Below are 19,309 nucleotides of genomic sequence, written 5' to 3'. Positions count from 1 at the left end.
AAATTTATTACATTCCTTTTTTTTTAAATTTACTAATATAAGTGTGAAATGTGTACATAGTAAACATTTCATTAAAATGAATCAAAGCAAATTGACCTCGAAAGCGTCCTCGACTAATATCACAAAAATTCATAAATTTTTCTTATAAATTCAAAAACATGATTTCAATCTATTTACATTAAATGGTGATAATTTATTTGACAAAACTGGAATCTGAATAAAGAAGAGAACATTCAGTTTTTTCACCTGAACTGAGTTTGATTGTATTGTCAAGCAGTGTTGACTTTCCTTGCCATCATCAAATGCCCAAGTACAGCCTGAATAATTGAATGTAATATCAATTTGAATCAGGATTCCAATCAAATTTGGAGCTGTAATCAGTTGGCATTATTTTTATGAAATGTTCTTCACAATTTCACCCCAAATAAGAAACCATGGGAAGTAGAAATAATAAATAAAGAACAGAGCTTGGTGGACCAGAATACTTCCGGTTCCGCATTCCTAACCCAGTTTATTATACTCTGAATGTGGTGGTGGCTATTAGCATATAATAGATGGATTGTCCTAATATGTTTATTTGAACTGAATGAAAAATATACGCACACATATATAGATTTACATGTGTTTTAAGTTGGTATGTGTAAAAAATATCTTCTTTTGAAAAGTCTGACATCCCGAATATAAGCTAGACAAAGTCAAGAAACGTTAACCGCATAATAGTCTTCCCATTTGCATTGTGAAGAACTTTGGATATGGTTTTTATTTGATTGTTTGTTTTTGCCGATATTTGCTCAACAACGATTTCGTAGTTGCTTGAAATATACAAATTTGTCGTAGTGACGCAAGCAAACTCCGGAGATGTGTTTTCTTCGTGAATTTTTATTGTTGGTTCCTTTTTCATGAGTAATTGAACGCTTGTCTTCTTGATTTCTTTGGTCTTGAGATCCTATAAGTTAAATACATAAATGTGATATTTAGCATAAAATGGCAAGTTTTAGCGCACAGTAAAAGTGTTTAGACCAATGTAATGATTTTCATTCTATTTATAAATGTAACCTGAATTTGAAGTCTGTATGAGAAGACCGACTTAAATGTAGTTGTTTCCCATTGAACTTCTAACGATGAAGTTGTGCAAGTGTAGCGAGACACTATGAAGGGAACTATAAACGAATGTAAATATTTTTTTGAATTTTATATAATTCCCTTATTAATTTGAACATTTCAGCAGTTATACCTTGTGGTGAATGTTAATTTATATATTATATGCTATAAAATCTGTAGGAAATGAGTTATTATTAGCTCTGCGCATTGAACGAAATGCTTTTCGAAAACGAGAAAATAAATTTCAATCGTTGATTATGTTGTGGTAGCCTGCAAAAAGCCTCTCATCTTATAATCCAATGATTTAAACAAAAAACCATCAAGTATCATTTCAGCTTATGATGTTGAAATGTGGAACATTTAATTATTATAGTGTCTTGGCTCAATATCAGATTCGGGCGCAAAAAATATTTTGAAAACGTAGTTCGAAATTATATGCTACTAACATGTCGTAGCAGCCTCAATAAAAACTGACTATTAATATCAACATTACCTTGGATAGCACATATACCTTGCTTTAAAATGTCTACCGTAGTATTCAGCCTAGTAAAATTTGAAACTGTAATCACTCGTTCATTGTTATTGATCTGGCCATTTGCAATAATCTGTGAATAAAAGTTACTGTCAAAGTATATGAAACTTATTTGCCAGCGGAGTTTTACATGTTGGTATTTTACGATTGTCCCAGTTTCGGTTTAAACATCCGATGCAGCCAAGCTATACAAAGTTAGGTCTTGTTCGTTACTAAAAAAATATTTTTGTTACCGTTTTATTTGATACTTCCTACTCATATGATCCCAATTCAACTATGTCGGTAAAAATGAACACAAAGACATAAATACAATTTGCTAAAACCATGAATATTAAAATCGTAATGGAGACAATCATACCAGTGAATGCTAAATTAAAAGGGATGCCGGAGTCTTATTACATGCCAACACATAGTGATATATCGCAATTATACAACAAACATTCTCCTCATACGTGACCTTCAAGTTATTCATTCTCATTTATAACAACATCTATAATTTGTTTATTCCGCGAATTGATTTGGAGTTATGGGGCATTCCTATCATAACCTCATACTGGACAGCAGAGAAGTTTGGCACGTCCCTTCCCTCGATCCTAGCGCTGTATATTTTCAAGCACAGGCAACACGTGATTGGTGGCAAAAGACGCGAAGCATAGCGTCACTAGTCAATATTCCTAAAGAAAAATTCATTGCAAACGAGAAAACACAGACAATCACTCATAAAGTGCAGTGTGTTATGCTAGCACTCCCGCAATCGTTTGCAAAGAGCACAAAATGCTCTAATATCAAACGATTGAAAGTAAATGCACTTAAAATTGATGTTGCTGGATGTTGCTGTAGAAGAATATTTCGTAATTTAATTTCGATACTTTACAACTGGGGAAACCTCAGGAGTTTGGAATACAAGTAAATATGTTTTGACAATTAAACACAGAAAACCGCCAAAGCTGAGATGCTGAAGAGCCGCGCATCGTTCAAATGAACTGGCAGTTCCGCAGTACACTGTCGTTATAGATCTGTTATTTTGCATGTGTGGTAACGTTTTCCTGAACCTCCGGCCTCAAGTATCAGTGCAGATTCTGGGCGTCTACCGGCTTGTTTTATATGTAAATCGCGTGCATGTATTTATTGCATATGCATATTAGTTGAATTTATCGGTGAATCATGCAATGCTTATGATGACTATTCAATATTTTAAAATACTACTTAATAGAGTTCTAACTTATCTAATCACGGAATACAAATTAATGGCTAGAATTATAGACATTTTGTTAGAAAGAAATTATCATGCAAATATGGCTTATAGGTATTCTTGTTTTCATATATGTAAACAACATTTAAACAAGTACAGTAGCCTACATTGTTACTTATCAATCTCAGTCAAAAAGAGTTTTATCCTGATAACTAATTTAGTTATACTTTCTCAGTCTTGTTGATGAACAATCTTTAATACACAGAAATATAATGATTAGACAAAAGGTAGAAATGCTATAATATATTGAAACCAAAAATTTCTCTAATTTCAATTTGTTACAACTTTTCAGATTACCTGTAATTCCTCCATTACATAACCTCCAGCACCAACTGCAAATATAGTAATCCCATTTGACCGAGCATATTTTGCTGACGAAAGCAAATCATTTCTGTCGGTAGATCTTCAAAAGATTTAAAAAATTATCTATAACCATCTACAATCTACATACATATTTAAGACTTGTTACACGAGCATACCTTCAATAAATCGAGCAAAACAAAAACGGTTTTATACTACTTCTTAATTTTTGGATGTCTAAGATTAGAATAATTTGGTAAATAATAAAGTAGTAATCAGCTTTGAAATAACATTTATTTAGATTTTCAACAACTAATATCTTGATGGTATAAAAATAATATATATCGCGCAGAAACCCAAGTTGAAAAACAAAGGGGCTAAATATACGGATATATCAAAAGAACTCTGCTAACTACCATTACATGAACCGTGAACATTAACAATAATAACAAAAACATTAACAACAGTTAACGATACGATTCAAAGGTGCATTTTACGTGTATTCAGACATTGTTCCCACAAGATATTACCTTCCATCTGTAAATAAAATAATGACTTTCTTCACTGAAGCATCATAAAAACGATCAGATCTCATGAAATCTTCATTCACTGTTTTGTTGATAGCATGTGCAGTGTAAGTTGTGAATCCATGAATTGATATTTCGTCAACAGCGGCCTAAGGAATACTCAGTTCAAGTTATTATTTTGAAGCTAATTGCATTTTGATATATTTAAATATCACACATTTGTGAACAAATCTTTTTAATAAGATAAATCATACGACAAATTTTCCTTTAAATTCTATTCTGCATAGAAGGTGACTCACACTAGCTCAATAGCATTGTTGGGAAACTACATTTCGTGTACACACGAAGTCCGTCTGATCAAAAATGGAAAATTTTATGATACATTTACTGATTATTTTATATGATGAATTGTGTATTGTTCATGATTAGTGATTGTTGTAGATGTACCGATCAATTGTGTTTTATTTATTAATGAATATATAAAAAAAAAAAAAAAAAAAAAAAAAAGAAGTCCGTCTGAATTTTGGTTTTTAGTATTTTTGATTTTACGAATGATATTGCTGTTTTTTTCAATTTTTTTTTGACACCCATGTCGCCTAATAACTAACTCGAAATTTCACCATTGTATTTTATCTATAGAAAAATACTTTTTATTCTACCATGCTTGAGACATTATCAGCAAGCACTCTCGTCTGATCGTACCGTGACGCTGCCCCTCTCAGCGGTATTCAACGCTCGATGAATATTTTACCTTGAATTGGGCTTCAGACTTCAGTTTTCCGAGCTGTATTTCAGTTTTTAAATATGGCTGTGCGCTGTTAAAAAAAATGAAAATCATTTTATCATATTTTGTGTTTGAATGACAATGGATTCGAAAACCCAAAGAAAAGCCGAAAATGATTTTGGAAGAATGTATGCTGACTGTACTCAAATAAAAGCAGTGAAAACACGAAGCGAAGTGGAACAACAAAATGGCAAAGTTTAAAATTAACACTTTTTGGGTAATTAAAACAAGAGAGCTATGCTCAATATATGGAAACGTAGCGCCACATGGTAGCAAACTTTGATGACGTCATAGCACACAAAATAACGAATTTTATACAGCTCACTTGAATATTTAAAATAAATCAAAGTAATAGCCTTCTAGCAAAAAATTAGGCACTTAAATTTCAAAGCGATTGGTCCAGTGATCAAAGAGAAAAACGATTTTTTTTTCTATGACAAAGAACAACAAGAACAACAATAACATAATAACGAAACGATCGTTATGTCCACTAACATGTCCAAAAATTTTACAATATTTAACACAGCTCATTACTTAAGTCAGAAAATTTTTGAAGCTACATTCATGGTCTGACGCTTGAAAAAAATCATTCATGGCATGGCAGCTGTTTATAGGTAAATTAATTTTAATTGATTGAGCAGTTGCTTTGAATAATTTAAAGAAAAATTATAAATTCGGCTTACAAAATGAATAAAATGAAAATCTTACTTTATTGACGTTGATTTGTTGAATGATTATATCTTTCTAAGCTTACCTTTCATTTGGAAACCAGTGTGAGAACTGAACGATGCCAATCTGTGTTAATCCGCCTAAGTCATAATTTTCTGCTACCAACTTGACCCATGACTTAATAAGCTCCCAATTCTCATCTCTGATGGAACCCGATCCATCCAGCACAAATACAAGATCCATGGGCGTTTCACGACATGCTGGCAAAATAAATTAATATTTGAGATGTAATGTAATCCTATATTTTCTAAACTCATTCACATTGTCAGACAACCGTTGTTACCGCTTTTAAAATTTTCTTTTGAATCTTTGAATATTGTCCCTCTAAAAGTTTTCAGCCGTTAAATTCAGTTAGTTTTACGCCTCATGCCCATCGGTATTAACCAACGCTCAATTCTATGCTTCAATCTCTTAACGTCTCAAAATTTCTTGATGGCGTTTCGTGGTTGCACTAACATTGATCAGTGATCAAGCTCCCTTTTCCTTGAATGAATGACTTTGTTTCTAGCAAATTTCCTGAAAAAGTCATAACAATAAAATAATACCTGCTGCGTTCAGATGCCTCGGGTATTGAAGGAGAATAAACAAAAATATTGATTCAATTCTCATTCTTCTAAATCCTATAAGCTGACAAAATTCAAATATAGATTGTAATGCTTTGCGGATGATTGCTCTGAAAAATATGTTAAACAGAATGATAATGAAAATGCCAAAACATTAAAAAAAAACTTGTTCCAAAGAATTGATAAATCCTTGGCATTCAGTTACTTCTGCCACTAGTATATTATTCATTCATATTTTATTGAAATTGAAAATATGTCTAATAAGTTAAATACGTGCGCTTGATACATACTCCAATGCCCCATTTACATATCACTGTTTGGTATCGCTATACTAATTTCGGTTTGAGATATTTAGTCACAATGCGAAATTTTCATATTTTTAAATATACAGCACAGGTGGCTATAATATGCACTGATAAACAAAAATGCAAACAAATGCAACTTGAATACAGATTTAACTATACTGTGATCAATTATATGCGAGGGGATCACCAAGGTTCATTTTTTATGACTAATTATTCCAGTGAATCATTTGCGCAAACGTCAGTACGTAAACAGTTATCTTAGTGTATCTCTAAAATACAGTTTACAATATATAATCGTAATTTTTGAATCAAATTTCGTTAAACTTCCCCAAAACTGGCTCAAAATCGAATAGATTGAACGAATCACACACACATACAAAATAAACACAAGTCGTCACTAAATATGTAGCTCACACTTCTACTCTCAGAAAATAGTGTTTGTTGCACAAGTCATCATAGTAATGTTACTCTCATTTCTGCAATGGAAAATAAAAGTGTCTAATTACACCCCTTAGGAAAAAAATGATATTCGAGAAATCATGTTGTTACATATAATTTAATTTTTTTTTGTGTAACTTAAAACCTGAATTCATCTCATTTACCAACAATCGTTCATTTATTTCAACACAAATTTCGGAATTTTATGATTATTTTTTTTTGTTCCACAAAACGCAAATGATTTGAACTCATGGATTTATTATTTTATGAATGAATAGTTTTTTTACATATATCAAATAGTGTTTTTTTAATAATGGTTAAATAATTTTTTTGACATTCACGATAGCACAGCAGTCGGTCACAAGAGATTACTAAACTTTTATTAGATTAAAACTCTAGTATAGTCCACGATATTCATCGCTTTACTTGGCTTTGCTTATAAAGTTGTCATGATATTCATGTATTATTCTAATAGTTGTGGTACGTGTCATTTCCATCTTCGTTCTGCTTCATTTTCCGTTGTTGTTTTTTTCGACATGCATTTCCGTAGTAAGAAGGCCATAGTAATGGTTATCGTATGGCTTCTGCAGTAGAAACCAAAACGCATAAATCGATTTGATTGGCGAAACCAGAATCAAGAATTTCATATGAAAACAATTCGTATATTAAAATCTGATTCAGATATGTATTTTCAATATAATAACCATCTTATTTGCGCTAGAAATTCCAATAAATAGTATTAGGTCAACCCTGTTATAATTTTTCACATACCTATATCTGAGTGTTGTCAGTTTTCAGAATACCGCTATGTTTCTGTATGAATAAGGTTCGCTCGAAAATAACATCAACATAAGTGACTGAATAATATGATAACATTGCTAATTAGCTTTGTAATAGGTATCGTCTTTTGGAGCATATTCATCTTTAATCTTCTCTTTGCAGTCATTTCAAAAACGTTGTAACTAAAAGGTTATGGAAATATCCCACTCGTAATAGAAAGTTTCATTCTGTCCCCCACAAAATCTTTATTTATTTTTACATTTATAAAAATATTACCTTTATTACTCATATTAGGCTTAGGCATTGTAAGATAAGAACTGACTGATCTTACAAATGTTAGATCATATTGCTTACGATTTCATCCTGGCGAGTCGAATTAGGGTTTCAGCTGCATCATTCTTCTGATACTGAAAGTAATGTGGCTAGAAATTTGATAATTAGTCGCAGTGTACTGATAATAATAATGAAAATTCTCGAATAATTAGATTCAATGTACTTATGGGCAATCAAATCATTCATTCATAAGTTTTGCGTGTATTGTATTATTAGCTTTGGAAGAAATTTAGTAGAGTTATCTAATCGGTCATAGCTTTTGATGTTTTAATGTTGTCATGGATAGTTTATTTAGTTAGTTTTCCACAGGGTTCTCTGCTGCATGAAAACATAGCTGCCTTTACAGTCAGGACGTTGAGTCACGGTATATAGACAAATTTGTTGTTAGTTTTTAAACCTAATCAAACACTATTTTGAGTATCCTCAATTTTGTGATGAAGAAGATGGAAACGTTCTCAGCTCGCAAATACACACCATTCTTGTTTTATTTCAATTTTTGTATTCAAATTGTAATGTTATGGGGAAAGTTAGAAATGATAGATAATTAGCCGCGTAAATGAAGGAGAAACTTTTTATATACATTGGATTATTTCCTTGGATGATTGCTGTCGTTAACGCAGGTTGGTATATACTATATATCATGTCTTTCAAATTATTTGCTTATTCATAAACTTTTTATTTTTGCGAACCAGGTAGAGGTGAGTGGAATGCATTTGGAAGTTACCAATATTACGTATCCGGAAAAGATGATATAAAACCATATGCCGATGGTGAAACATTCTGTAAAAACAATGATGGTGAGATGGCAATGATTAAAACGAGCGAGATTCAAACGTTTATTCAGAATCAAGTCTCAGCTACCTCAGGTAAATAGGACATTTCACTTTTTATTTCAAATCCCTGAATGAATTTACTTAAGGTTATTTATCATCATGGTCATTAGAATCTTTTGCTCATGGGTTTTGGGATTTGCGCGAGAAATCTCCATACATTGGTTTATGAATTCTTAATTCATCAGTATTCAAGTGTTCGCACATGTTTCCAATTATGTTCAACAGCCCCAATCAGCCATGTTCATATTGGATAAATATTACACACGACAAAACGTTACCCTAAGATAAGGCATTTTATTGTGCACAGGACAACCCTATGGATTTTATATTGGATTGAAGGAAGTTGGCACAAGTAATACCTTCATATGGAATGACAATTCAGAACTAACCTACACTAACTGGAACTCAGGAGAACCTTCTAGTGAGAGTACCCAATCTTGTGGTGCTATGGGGTGGTTTAACGCGTATTTTGCAAATGTACCGTGGTATGACGTCGATTGCGCTGCGAATGCACCAACTGAATTTGTATGTCAACGATTAATCGGTAACAAACTTTTAATGTAATAAGTCTACTTAATTTGTAGATTATGTCATTTTTTCTTTATACAAATAACTATTTATGTATTTTAATGCCATTGACTTTAATTTAGTTCATTTAAATCATACCAATGTTTACTGATCGTTATTTTACTTAAACTTTATAACATTAATTTAAATAACTTCAAGTATCGCATCAACAGGTATTCGCTGTTGCTCTTTGCGCCAACAAAATACGGTATGATTTCAGTGGCACTTGGCATTTCAGCGACCGCCCGTATTTTAATCAGATACGATTTTTTTTTATTCCTAGTGAGTGCGACTATGAATTCTATCATAAATATTCCGTTCAAAACTAACTACTCTTGATTAAATATTAGTGCATAAATGATTATTATAATGTTTGCTTCAAGTTTCACTGTCATTGTGCAACTATATCGCCAACTTAGTACCAACACTAAAGTCGTAAGATTTTAACAGGAATGTTTATCTGAGTTATCAGGGAGACGCTTTGAGTAAAAAAAAAGAAAAATCATGTAACATCTCTCACGGGCCTACTACAATCTAAAGACATTTGCATCAGGAGCCCGGTCACCGCTTGTAAATTCGACAAAACAAGTGCATTAATACAATAATGGAGAATATACTTAGATCGGCTGGAATGCAGGTTCGAATCTGGGACAAATTTAAACCATGGGATATAACATAATAGGGATTTCAAGTTGATGTATTATTACAAAATCATTTATTCGGCCATATTTCAAATTTTTTAATCTTTCAATCGGTAAATATTTGGAATTATTACCGTGAATAATAAAAATATAAAGTTTTAAAGTGACATTATTCTGGAACTCTGAAGGCTTCACAATTCAAAAAGGATTTACAGTGAATATGAGCTTAAAATTGATTGTTAAGGCCTACGAGGTTAGAGGCTTCAAGGCTTTAGCCTACCTTGCCCAATGGTATAGTCGCCCCTGGTTCGAATCTCATGAGGGATGTGACAATGTGCAAGAGTGTTGGACTTCTCGTCGACACGGAGTGGTTCACTTAATGGCTTATCGTTTGCGTCTTTCTCCGCCGACCATGTTTGCGGACGTATTGCACTACAGCTTGAGAAGGCGTGTATGGGCAAGTCATCGATATTTGTAGAGTTTCGAAGGGTTTATTGCGAATAAGAAGCAATTGGCAATTTTTCCTATTTAAGTTTAAACCTATTTACTACGTACAAAAATACAGCCATTCTAATCAAAACAGGCAAAAAAACTTTTGTTTTAAATCTTTACACTGTGCAGGAAGATACTGGGAAACCTGGTCATCGTTGAGTACATGTAACTGCAGCTCAATGATGAAAGTACGTAATCGAACATGCATTGACTCGGGAAGAACGGGGCCCAATATTTGCATTGGTTCTAATTTTGAGGTAAGAAATAATAAAAAAAATGCCATTATTTGTAGTAAGTTAATAATTTCTGATTTTCTAAAAGGTTCAAAAAAAAAGGATCATCATTCTATGTTGTGTGAATAGTTTTTACTATTTCACAGCGTATAAGCCGCAGTCGTAAAAGTGAATATCTAGTAGTTCTTATTCAGGGCGCCCGACGTTATTTTTCATAAGCGTGTGAATTAATATTTTTGTGAGCATTTTTAAATTTGTTTAACTTTTTGAAGAACGTCCAACCATTAAACTTCGGATTTAAATAAATGTTGGAATATACAAATATTATCGTACATATATTGTATCGAAAAATTGCTAAACACAATTACTTTCTTCAGACGACCAATTGTTCAAGAGACACTGCCTGTAGTACAACGTCCACCGCGGCGCCTGCTGAAATGACAACAACAAATATTTATCATAAATTTACAACTCTCAATGACATGACACATACTTCCACATTGTCTGCCAATGCAAATAACACAGAATCTACGAAGATAAACATTTTCTTTCCCTCTAGTGCAATCACTACTACTACAACGACTTCTTGTGGTAAGATTATATAGCTTACAAATTATAAGAGACATTAGTCTTAAGTGCACAAAATCAGAGTTTTTAAAACTACTATTTTGTGGTTACATAAAATGCTCACTGACTTTCTGATTCTCATGTTTAACCTGTGTTCAATGCTGATAATTTTTTTAACGTTTATGCTTCTTCTTACTATATGTTGAAATATATTGCAGGCCACGACAATTTATTGGTTGCAATTATTTCATCCATAGTCACATTGATTCTTGCAATCATTCTATTTGGAATTGGTTCGCTGATTTGTAGAAACAAAAAAATGAGGTGAGAAATGTTCGATACTACAACAAAATGTGTATATTTTCCGAAAATTTGGAGTATTCACTCTTAATTGAATCAGTAAGGTGTGTCTCTTTATACAGCTGTATGCGCAATCTCAATGTCTGGGACAATGTCTGCAATACTGGGCTCTAACATTTTCGTCGATTGTTTTGTCTAACTCCTCTATGGTAGAAGCAATTCCGAAAACAAATCCAATGTTTCTTATTTAAAATCCTACTTATTAATTAATTCTAACTTATTTTTTGTTTACTGAAGGAATTCTCAAAAAATCGCAACTCAACCACAACGTCTTTCAGAGATGAATAGGGTTGTTAATGACGTCCCGAGTTATTATGAAAACTTTGATGAAATTCAAACATCACAACTGAACTCCGGAAATTATGAGTTAAGAGAAGAGAAAGAAGAAAATTATGAAATCCCGCATAATTATGAGAAAATAAAAGACGGAGATCATCAATACGAAGAAATGAATAATAGCACAACAAAAGAACATCCGTACATCAATTAAATGCCTAAAAATGAATATGATTCTTGACATGTTGATTTTAAATAGCAATCATCCATTGCCACTCCTGTTTAGTCGTGAATCTTGTTATACATTCTGAAACGCATACAAGCATTGTAATTTTAACCATTACTACTTGTTCTTGAACTTCTGCGCTTGTATTAGCTGATACTCATTGAAACAAAAATAACATTGCATATCGGAGATGTAAAATTTGGATCTTTCATTATAAAGGCAACTGTGGATCTGGATTCGTATAACTGGCATAACATGATCTAGGCTGGTAATGGTTTCTTTGCAATACATTTGCCACTTTTTTAAGAATCCCGTAATATAAATGAAGTTGATGTATTGTATTATGGATGTATTGTGATATTCCTTGGTTTTCTATTTCCTACCATAAATGAAAGCAAGTACACAAGCACTATTGTCTAACTCTGAAGTGTTTTCAACAAATATTGTTAATTTCAAGTCATATTTTGTTGAAAGCTTTACCCTGATAGCATCCATCCTGTTTCCTTCTAAATTAGTAACATATTTTTTTAAGTGTGTTTCTTTTTTGTTTGTAGGTGCCACTGACATTTTTCTTACAATAATTGGTATTCAATAATTTGAAGCTTGGTGGAATCGTCTTATTTTATAATGCTATAGGACTAAGTGATGAGTTCACACTCGTTCAAGTGTTCGTTATAGAAACTTTAAAATATAACCAAATTCAGAACATACTTGTATGGTCCATTATTGTTTTTGTCTTGTACAAAACTATGAATATAAGTCAAACAGATTATATATAAATAAGGTTTGTAACGATATAATCTTAAATTAATAATTCGAATTGAATGTATTTGTTCAATTATGACCTAGACTAGATCTTTCCAAATTAAACAAGTATCACATATAAAATCTTGGTAAACGCTTTCTCATGATGTGAACCGTAGCATAACATTGATTGCGGTATCTGTGAGTTGTGACGTAAAACATACGTCACCACGTAAAAACATACATGTTCGAATGATTTTCTTTAGTTAGCTGACTGCCCTTACTTTGGGCAATAAGTTATTCGGCAAAGTATAAACTAAATGATTTAGTCTCGTACCAAAAGAGAACAACCATACGTAACAACGTAAAAACATAGTGCTCGAATGATTTTCTTTAGTTAGCTGACTGCCTTTACGTTCGAGAATAAGTTATTCGACAGTAGTATAAACTAAATAATATAATCTTGTACTAAACATTTAAATAATGGTAATTTCTCCAAGGCAGTAAATATTATCACTAAATACGATCAAAATTTATTACATTCATTTTTTTTTTGATTTACTAATATAAGTGTAAAATGTGTGCATAGTAAATATTTCATTAAAATGAATCAAAGCAAATTGACCTCGAAAGCGTCCTCGAATAATATTACAAAATTCTATAAATTTTCCTTATAAATTCAAAAACATGATTTCAATCTATTTACATTACATGGTGATAATTTATTTGACAAAACTGGAATCTGAATGAAGAAGAGAATATTCAGTTTAATTCACCTGAACTGAGTTTGATTGGGTTGTCAAGCAGTGTTAGCTTTCCTTGCCAGTATCAAATGCCCAAGTAGAGCCTGAATAATTGAATGTATTATCATTTTGAATCAGGATTCCAATCAACTTTGGAGCTGTAATCAGTTGGCATTATTTTTATGAAATGTTCTTCACCATTTCACCCCAAATAAGAAACCATGGAAGTAGTAAATAATGCATAAAGAACAGAACTTGGTGGACCAGAATATTTCCGGTTCCGCATTCCTAACCCAGTTTATTATACTCTGAATGTGGTGGTGGCTATATCAGCATATAATAGATGGATTGTCCTAATATGTTTATTTGAACTGAATGAAAAATATACGCACACATATATAGATTTACATGTGTTTTAAGTTGGTATGTGTAAAAAATATCTTCTTTTGAAAAGTCTGACATCCCGAATATAAGCTAGACAAAGTCAAGAAACGTTAACCGCATAATAGTCTTCCCATTTGCATTGTGAAGAACTTTGGATATGGTTTTTATTTGATTGTTTGTTTTTGCCGATATTTGCTCAACAACGATTTCGTAGTTGCTTGAAATATACAAATTTGTCGTAGTGACGCAAGCAAACTCCGAAGATGTGTTTTCTTCGTGAATTTTTATTGTTGGTTCCTTTTTCATGAGTAATTGAACGCTTGTCTCCTTGATTTCTTTGGTCTTGAGATCCTTATAAGTTAAATACATAAATGTGATATTTAGCATAAAATTACATGTTATAACGCACAGTGAAAGTGTTTAAACCAATAAAATGACTTTTATTGTATTTATAAATTTAACCTGAATTTGAAGTCTGTATGAGAAGACCGACTTAAATGTAGTTGTTTTCCATTGAACTTCTAGCGATGAGGTTGTGCAAGTGTAGCGAGACACTATGAAGGGAACTATAAACAAATATAAATATTTTTTTGAATCTTATATAATTCCCTCTTTAGTTTGTACATTTTAGCTGTTATACCTTTTGATGAATGTAAATTTCTATATTATATGCTATAAAATCTGTAGGAAATGAGTTATTATTAGCTATGCGCATTGAACGAAATGCTTTTCGAAAACGAGAAAATAAATTTCAATCGTTGATTGTGTTGTGGTAGCCTGCAAAAAGCATCTCATCTTATAATCCACTGATTCTAACAAAAAAAAAATCGAATATCATTTCGGCTTATGACGTCGAGATGGGGAACATTTAATTATTATAGGTATAGTAATATTTTGAAAACGTAGTTCGAAATTACATGCTACTAACATATCGTAGCAGCTTCAATAAATACTGACTATTAATATCAACATTACCTTGGATAGCGCATATACCTTGCTTTAAAATATCTACTGTAGTATTCAGCCTAGTAAAATTTGAAACTGTAATCACTCGTTCATTGTTATTGATCTGGCCATTTGCAATAATCTGTAAATAAAAGTATATGAAATTTATCCGTCAGTTAGGTTAAACTTGTTGCATTTTACGACTGTCCCAATCTGCTTTTTCAATCACAACTTATCGTGGTAACTTTTTAATATTTTTCGGTTTAAACATCCGATGTAGCAAAGCTATACAAGGTTAGGTCTTGTTCGTTACTAAAAAAATATTTTTGTTATCGTTTTATTTGATACTTCCTACTCATATGATCCCAATTCAACTATGTCGTTAAACGTGAACACAAAGACATAAATAAAATTTGCTACAACTATGAATATTAAAATCGTAATGAAGACAATGATACCAGTGAATGCTAAATTAAAAGGGATGCCGGAGTCTTATTACATGCCAACACAAAGTTGTTTTTGCCGAGGTCGAGTTCAAGTTTCATCGAGTATAATTCAACTATGATCTATAGATGAACATAGCTCGATTCTGTTTTTTTAAGATACAGGTATTGAGATATTTGAGAAGTGGTTTATTGTGCCAGTAGAGACCATGCTTGAAACATTTAATTCAACTTAGACTAAGTGAATTTCATCCTCACTCTGAGGCGGGCCAGCGGATGAGCGGGCAGCAAATCCAAGCTGTAGAGTTCACGATATCACACATTTTTCTCTATGTGTTTTATTCAAGTAAAAGATGACATGACGTGTATAGATTTGTGAAACTGATTGTGATGAATCAGCAATGGATGACCGCCGTTTTGCTCGTCTGGTCATTAAGTGATATATCACAATTTTACAAACATTCCCCTCATACGTGACCTTTAATTTATTCATTCTCATGTATAGCAACAGCTTTAACTTGTTTATCCCCCGAATTATTTTTGAAGTTGGAGGACATCATTATCATAACCTCATTCTGGACAGCAGTAAAGTTTGGCACGTCCATGCCCACAATCCTAGCTCTGTTTATTCAAATAAGTTCAAGCACAGGCAAAACGTGAATGGTGGCAAAAGACTCGAATCAGAGCGTCACTAGTAAATATTCCATATAATAAGTAAAAAGAAAATTCATTGCAAACGATCGTTCATCAAATGCAGTGTATTATGGTAGCACTCCCGCAATCGTTTGCAATAAGGAAACAAAATGCTCTGATATCAAACGTATGGATGTATCGATTTGTTGGATGTTGCTCCAGGTGATTTTCTCGTAAACTAACTTCGATATTCCACAACTGGGGAAACTTTGAAAGTTAGGAATTCAAGTGAACATGTTTTGACAATTAGCCACAGAAAATCGCACAAGCTGAGATGTTGAAGAGCCGCGCAGCGTCCAAATAAACTGGCAGTTCCGCAATACACTGCCGTTATTGATCTGCAATTTTGCATGCATGGCTTAACGTTTTTCTGGAGAACGGGCCTAATGTATCAGCGGAGATCCTGGGCGATTAAATGGAACGTCGCCAGTCGCATATCAGCTCGAGCTCCCGCGATACGTCATTTCTCCGTGCAACATGCCTAATTATTTAATAAAATATATTATTTGAATGAAATATTTTTTGCCAATCCCAGATATAAGAAACAGAAAAGAAGCTGGTCTCACTCCAGATGCCCAAATAGAAAGAACATTTAAACAACTACAGTAGCCCACATTGTTACTTATCAATCTCAGTCAAAAAGAGTTTTATCCTGATAACTAATTTGGTTATACTTTCTCAGTCTTGTTGATTAACAATCTTTAATACACAGACATATAATGATTAGACAAAAGATAGAAAAGCTATACCATATTGATGCATAAAAATTCTCTTATTTCAATTTGTTACAACTTTTCAGATTACCTGTAATTCCTCCATTACATAACCTCCAGCACCAACTGCAAATATAGTAATCCCATTTGACCGAGCATATTTTGCTGACAAAAGCAAATCATTTCTGTCGGTAGATCTTCAAAAGATATAAAAAATTATCTATAACCATCTACAATCTACACACCTATTTAAGACTTGTTACACGAGCATACCTTCAATAAATCGAGCAAAACAAAAACGGTTTTATACTACTTCTTAATTTTTGGATGTCTAAGATTAGAATAATTTGGTAAATAATAAAGTAGTAATCAGCTTTGAAATAAAATTTATTTAGAGTTTCAACAACTAATATCTTGATGGTGTAAAAATAATATATATCGCGCAGAAACCCAAGTTGAAAAACAAAGGGGCTAAATATACGGATATATCAAAAGAACTCTGCTAACTACCATTACATGAACCGTGAACATTAACAATAATAACAAAAACATTAACTACAGTTAACGATACGATTCAAAGGTGCATTTTGCGTGTATTCAGACATTGTTTAGACAAGATTACCTTCCATCTGTAAATAAAATAATGACTTTCTTCACTGAAGCATCATAAAAACGATCAGATCTCATGAAATCTTCGTTCACTGTTTTGTTGATAGCATGTGCAGTGTAAGTTGTGAACCCATGAATTGATATTTCGTCAACAGCGGCCTAATGAATACTCAGTTATTAATTTAAAGCTAATTGCATTTTGAATTCTGAAGGTATCACAATTTTGTGAACAAATCGTTAAATAAGACAATTCATACGACAAATATGACTTTAGTTCTTTTTCGCGTAGAACGTGACCCCACCATCTCACTAGCTTTGTTTTGCAACTGCGTTTATTGTACATGTGAATCTAAAATATGCTAAATTTTGGGTTTTGTTTTTTTTGTTGTTACGAAAGGAATTTTTTTTTTCAAAATATAGAACCAAATGATTATCTCGAAAGTTTACTATTGTATTTTAATTAGAGAGGAATACTTTTTATTCCGCCATGTTCGATACCTCATCAGCAAGAACTGTCTGATCTTACCGTGACGGTACCAGTCTCGACTGCTCAACCCTTGATGAATATTTTACCTTCAATTGGGCTTTGGTCTTCAGTTTTCCTAGCTGAATTTCAGTTTTTAAATATGGCTGTGTGCTATGAAAAGAAAATGAAAACTATTTTATCGAATTTTTTTTATTGAATAACAATGAATTTGAAAATACAAACAAACGCGGAAAATGATTTTAGAAGAATGTATCTTAGTCTTACTGTACCCAGATAAAATTCGTAAAAACACTCGCAGCGAAGTGGAACAAAGTGGAAAACGATCAAAACTAATTCCTTGTTAGTTTTTAATAAAGCACTAAAATACACAACAGAGCTAAAACACTGTTGACATAATTTTGACAACTATGGTGATCATGATGATCTCATTTGACGCTTAAGAAGAAATCATTCTTCGCCACAAAGTTAAGCCAAATACATGTCATGGCAGCTGTTTCTAGGCAATTTGATCTTGACTAATAGAGCAGCTGCTTTCAAATAATTTAAATAAATTATTTATAAATGCGACTTAAAATCTAATTAAATAAAATGAAATCTCTTTCTATAGCTTACTTCTCATTTGAAAACCAGTGTGAGAACTGAACGACGCCAATCTGTGTTAATCCGCCTAAGTCATAATTTTCTGCTACCAACTTGACCCATGACTTCATAAGCTCCCAATTCACATTTGTGATAGAACCCGATCCATCCAGCATAAATACAAGATCCATGGGCGTTTCCCGACATTCTGGCAAAATAAATTAATATTTGAGACATAACGTAATGTAATCCTATATTATCTAAACAAAATTTACCATTTCATATTGTCAGGTAACCGTTGTTACCGCTTACCAAATGTTCAAAAATGTGAATATTGTCCCCCTAAAAAGTTTTCAGCCGTTAAATACAACTGACTGCGAGCTCTCATCGGTTTACTGTTAGTGTATCTATAATTCCTAAGTTCATTCCAAAAACTCCATGTATATGGAATTCAATACCTCACACATCTTTTACTGATTGTATTGATATGAACAATTTTTAAGCTTAGTGCCGATCGGTATTTACCAACTCAAAATCTTTGTTCAGATCAATCTCCCTTATACCTGTATGAGTAACCTTGTTTTCAGTAAGTTTTCTAAAACAAAGTCATAACAATGAAATAGTACCTGCTGCGTTCAGATGCCTCGGGTATTGAAGAAGAACCAACAAAAATATTGTTTCGATTCTCATTCTTCTGAATCATATAAACTGACAAAATTCAAATATAGATTGTAATGCTTTGCGGATGTAACTAGCAGTAAAAATGATTAGCTCTGAAAAACGTTAAACGCTCTGTAAACAAAATGAATAATAAAAATACCAAAACATTTTAAAGAAACTTGTTTCAAAGAATTGATAAATACTTGAGGATATTTAGTCACAGTGCGAAATGCTCATATTTTCCAAATATACAGCACAGGTGGCTAAGATGCAATGATAAACGAACAAATGCAAATTGAATACAGATTTAACTATACTATGATCAATTAAATGCGAGAGGATCACCAAGGTTCGTTTTTATGACTAATTATTCCAGTGAATCATTTTCGCAAATGCCAGAACGTTAACAGTTATTTTAGTGTATCTCTAAAATACAGTTCACGATATATAATCTTGAATTTGGAATCAAA

The 19,309-nt window shown here is 32.4% G+C and overlaps 4 protein-coding genes across 5 annotated transcripts; 1 reads left to right on the top strand and 3 right to left on the bottom strand.

Moving 5' to 3' along the window:
• Nucleotides 1–192: 192 nt before the first annotated feature.
• LOC144423047 (uncharacterized) lies at nucleotides 193–3,275 on the bottom strand. The gene is made up of 4 exons (XM_078113220.1): nucleotides 3,183–3,275; nucleotides 1,595–1,706; nucleotides 1,057–1,160; nucleotides 193–946 (listed from the first exon to the last, which is right to left on the bottom strand). The coding sequence occupies exons 1-4, from the start codon at nucleotides 3,195–3,197 to the stop codon at nucleotides 686–688; spliced, it is 492 nt and encodes a 163-aa protein (XP_077969346.1). The 5' UTR covers nucleotides 3,198–3,275; the 3' UTR covers nucleotides 193–685.
• Nucleotides 3,276–3,690: 415 nt separating this feature from the next.
• On the bottom strand, nucleotides 3,691–5,897 carry LOC144423048 (matrilin-1-like). 2 transcript variants are annotated; one of them, XM_078113221.1, is made up of 4 exons: nucleotides 5,771–5,897; nucleotides 5,251–5,425; nucleotides 4,464–4,527; nucleotides 3,691–3,861 (listed from the first exon to the last, which is right to left on the bottom strand). In XM_078113221.1, the coding sequence occupies exons 1-4, from the start codon at nucleotides 5,832–5,834 to the stop codon at nucleotides 3,712–3,714; spliced, it is 453 nt and encodes a 150-aa protein (XP_077969347.1). In that variant the 5' UTR covers nucleotides 5,835–5,897; the 3' UTR covers nucleotides 3,691–3,711. The 2 variants fall into 2 exon arrangements, with proteins under 2 accessions (XP_077969347.1, XP_077969349.1); XM_078113223.1 differs by lacking the exon at nucleotides 5,771–5,897 and adding an exon at nucleotides 5,509–5,668.
• A 3,421-nt stretch (nucleotides 5,898–9,318) lies between these two features.
• Nucleotides 9,319–13,216, top strand: LOC144422994 (uncharacterized). The gene is made up of 5 exons (XM_078113137.1): nucleotides 9,319–9,681; nucleotides 10,307–10,434; nucleotides 10,788–11,001; nucleotides 11,196–11,301; nucleotides 11,575–13,216. The coding sequence occupies exons 2-5, from the start codon at nucleotides 10,357–10,359 to the stop codon at nucleotides 11,825–11,827; spliced, it is 651 nt and encodes a 216-aa protein (XP_077969263.1). The 5' UTR covers nucleotides 9,319–9,681; nucleotides 10,307–10,356; the 3' UTR covers nucleotides 11,828–13,216.
• A 95-nt stretch (nucleotides 13,217–13,311) lies between these two features.
• LOC120344886 (uncharacterized) lies at nucleotides 13,312–18,965 on the bottom strand. The gene is made up of 6 exons (XM_078112839.1): nucleotides 18,806–18,965; nucleotides 18,213–18,387; nucleotides 16,596–17,750; nucleotides 14,686–14,797; nucleotides 14,173–14,276; nucleotides 13,312–14,061 (listed from the first exon to the last, which is right to left on the bottom strand). The coding sequence occupies exons 3-6, from the start codon at nucleotides 16,608–16,610 to the stop codon at nucleotides 13,801–13,803; spliced, it is 492 nt and encodes a 163-aa protein (XP_077968965.1). The 5' UTR covers nucleotides 16,611–17,750; nucleotides 18,213–18,387; nucleotides 18,806–18,965; the 3' UTR covers nucleotides 13,312–13,800.
• Between the last annotated feature and the right edge of the window lie 344 nt (nucleotides 18,966–19,309).

The sequence above is a fragment of the Styela clava genome, chromosome 5 (assembly GCF_964204865.1).
Source record: "Styela clava chromosome 5, kaStyClav1.hap1.2, whole genome shotgun sequence".
Taxonomy (NCBI): Eukaryota; Metazoa; Chordata; class Ascidiacea; order Stolidobranchia; family Styelidae; genus Styela; species Styela clava.
The sequence above is the reverse complement of the archived record's forward strand: the minus strand, read 5'-3'. Positions and strand labels throughout refer to the sequence as shown.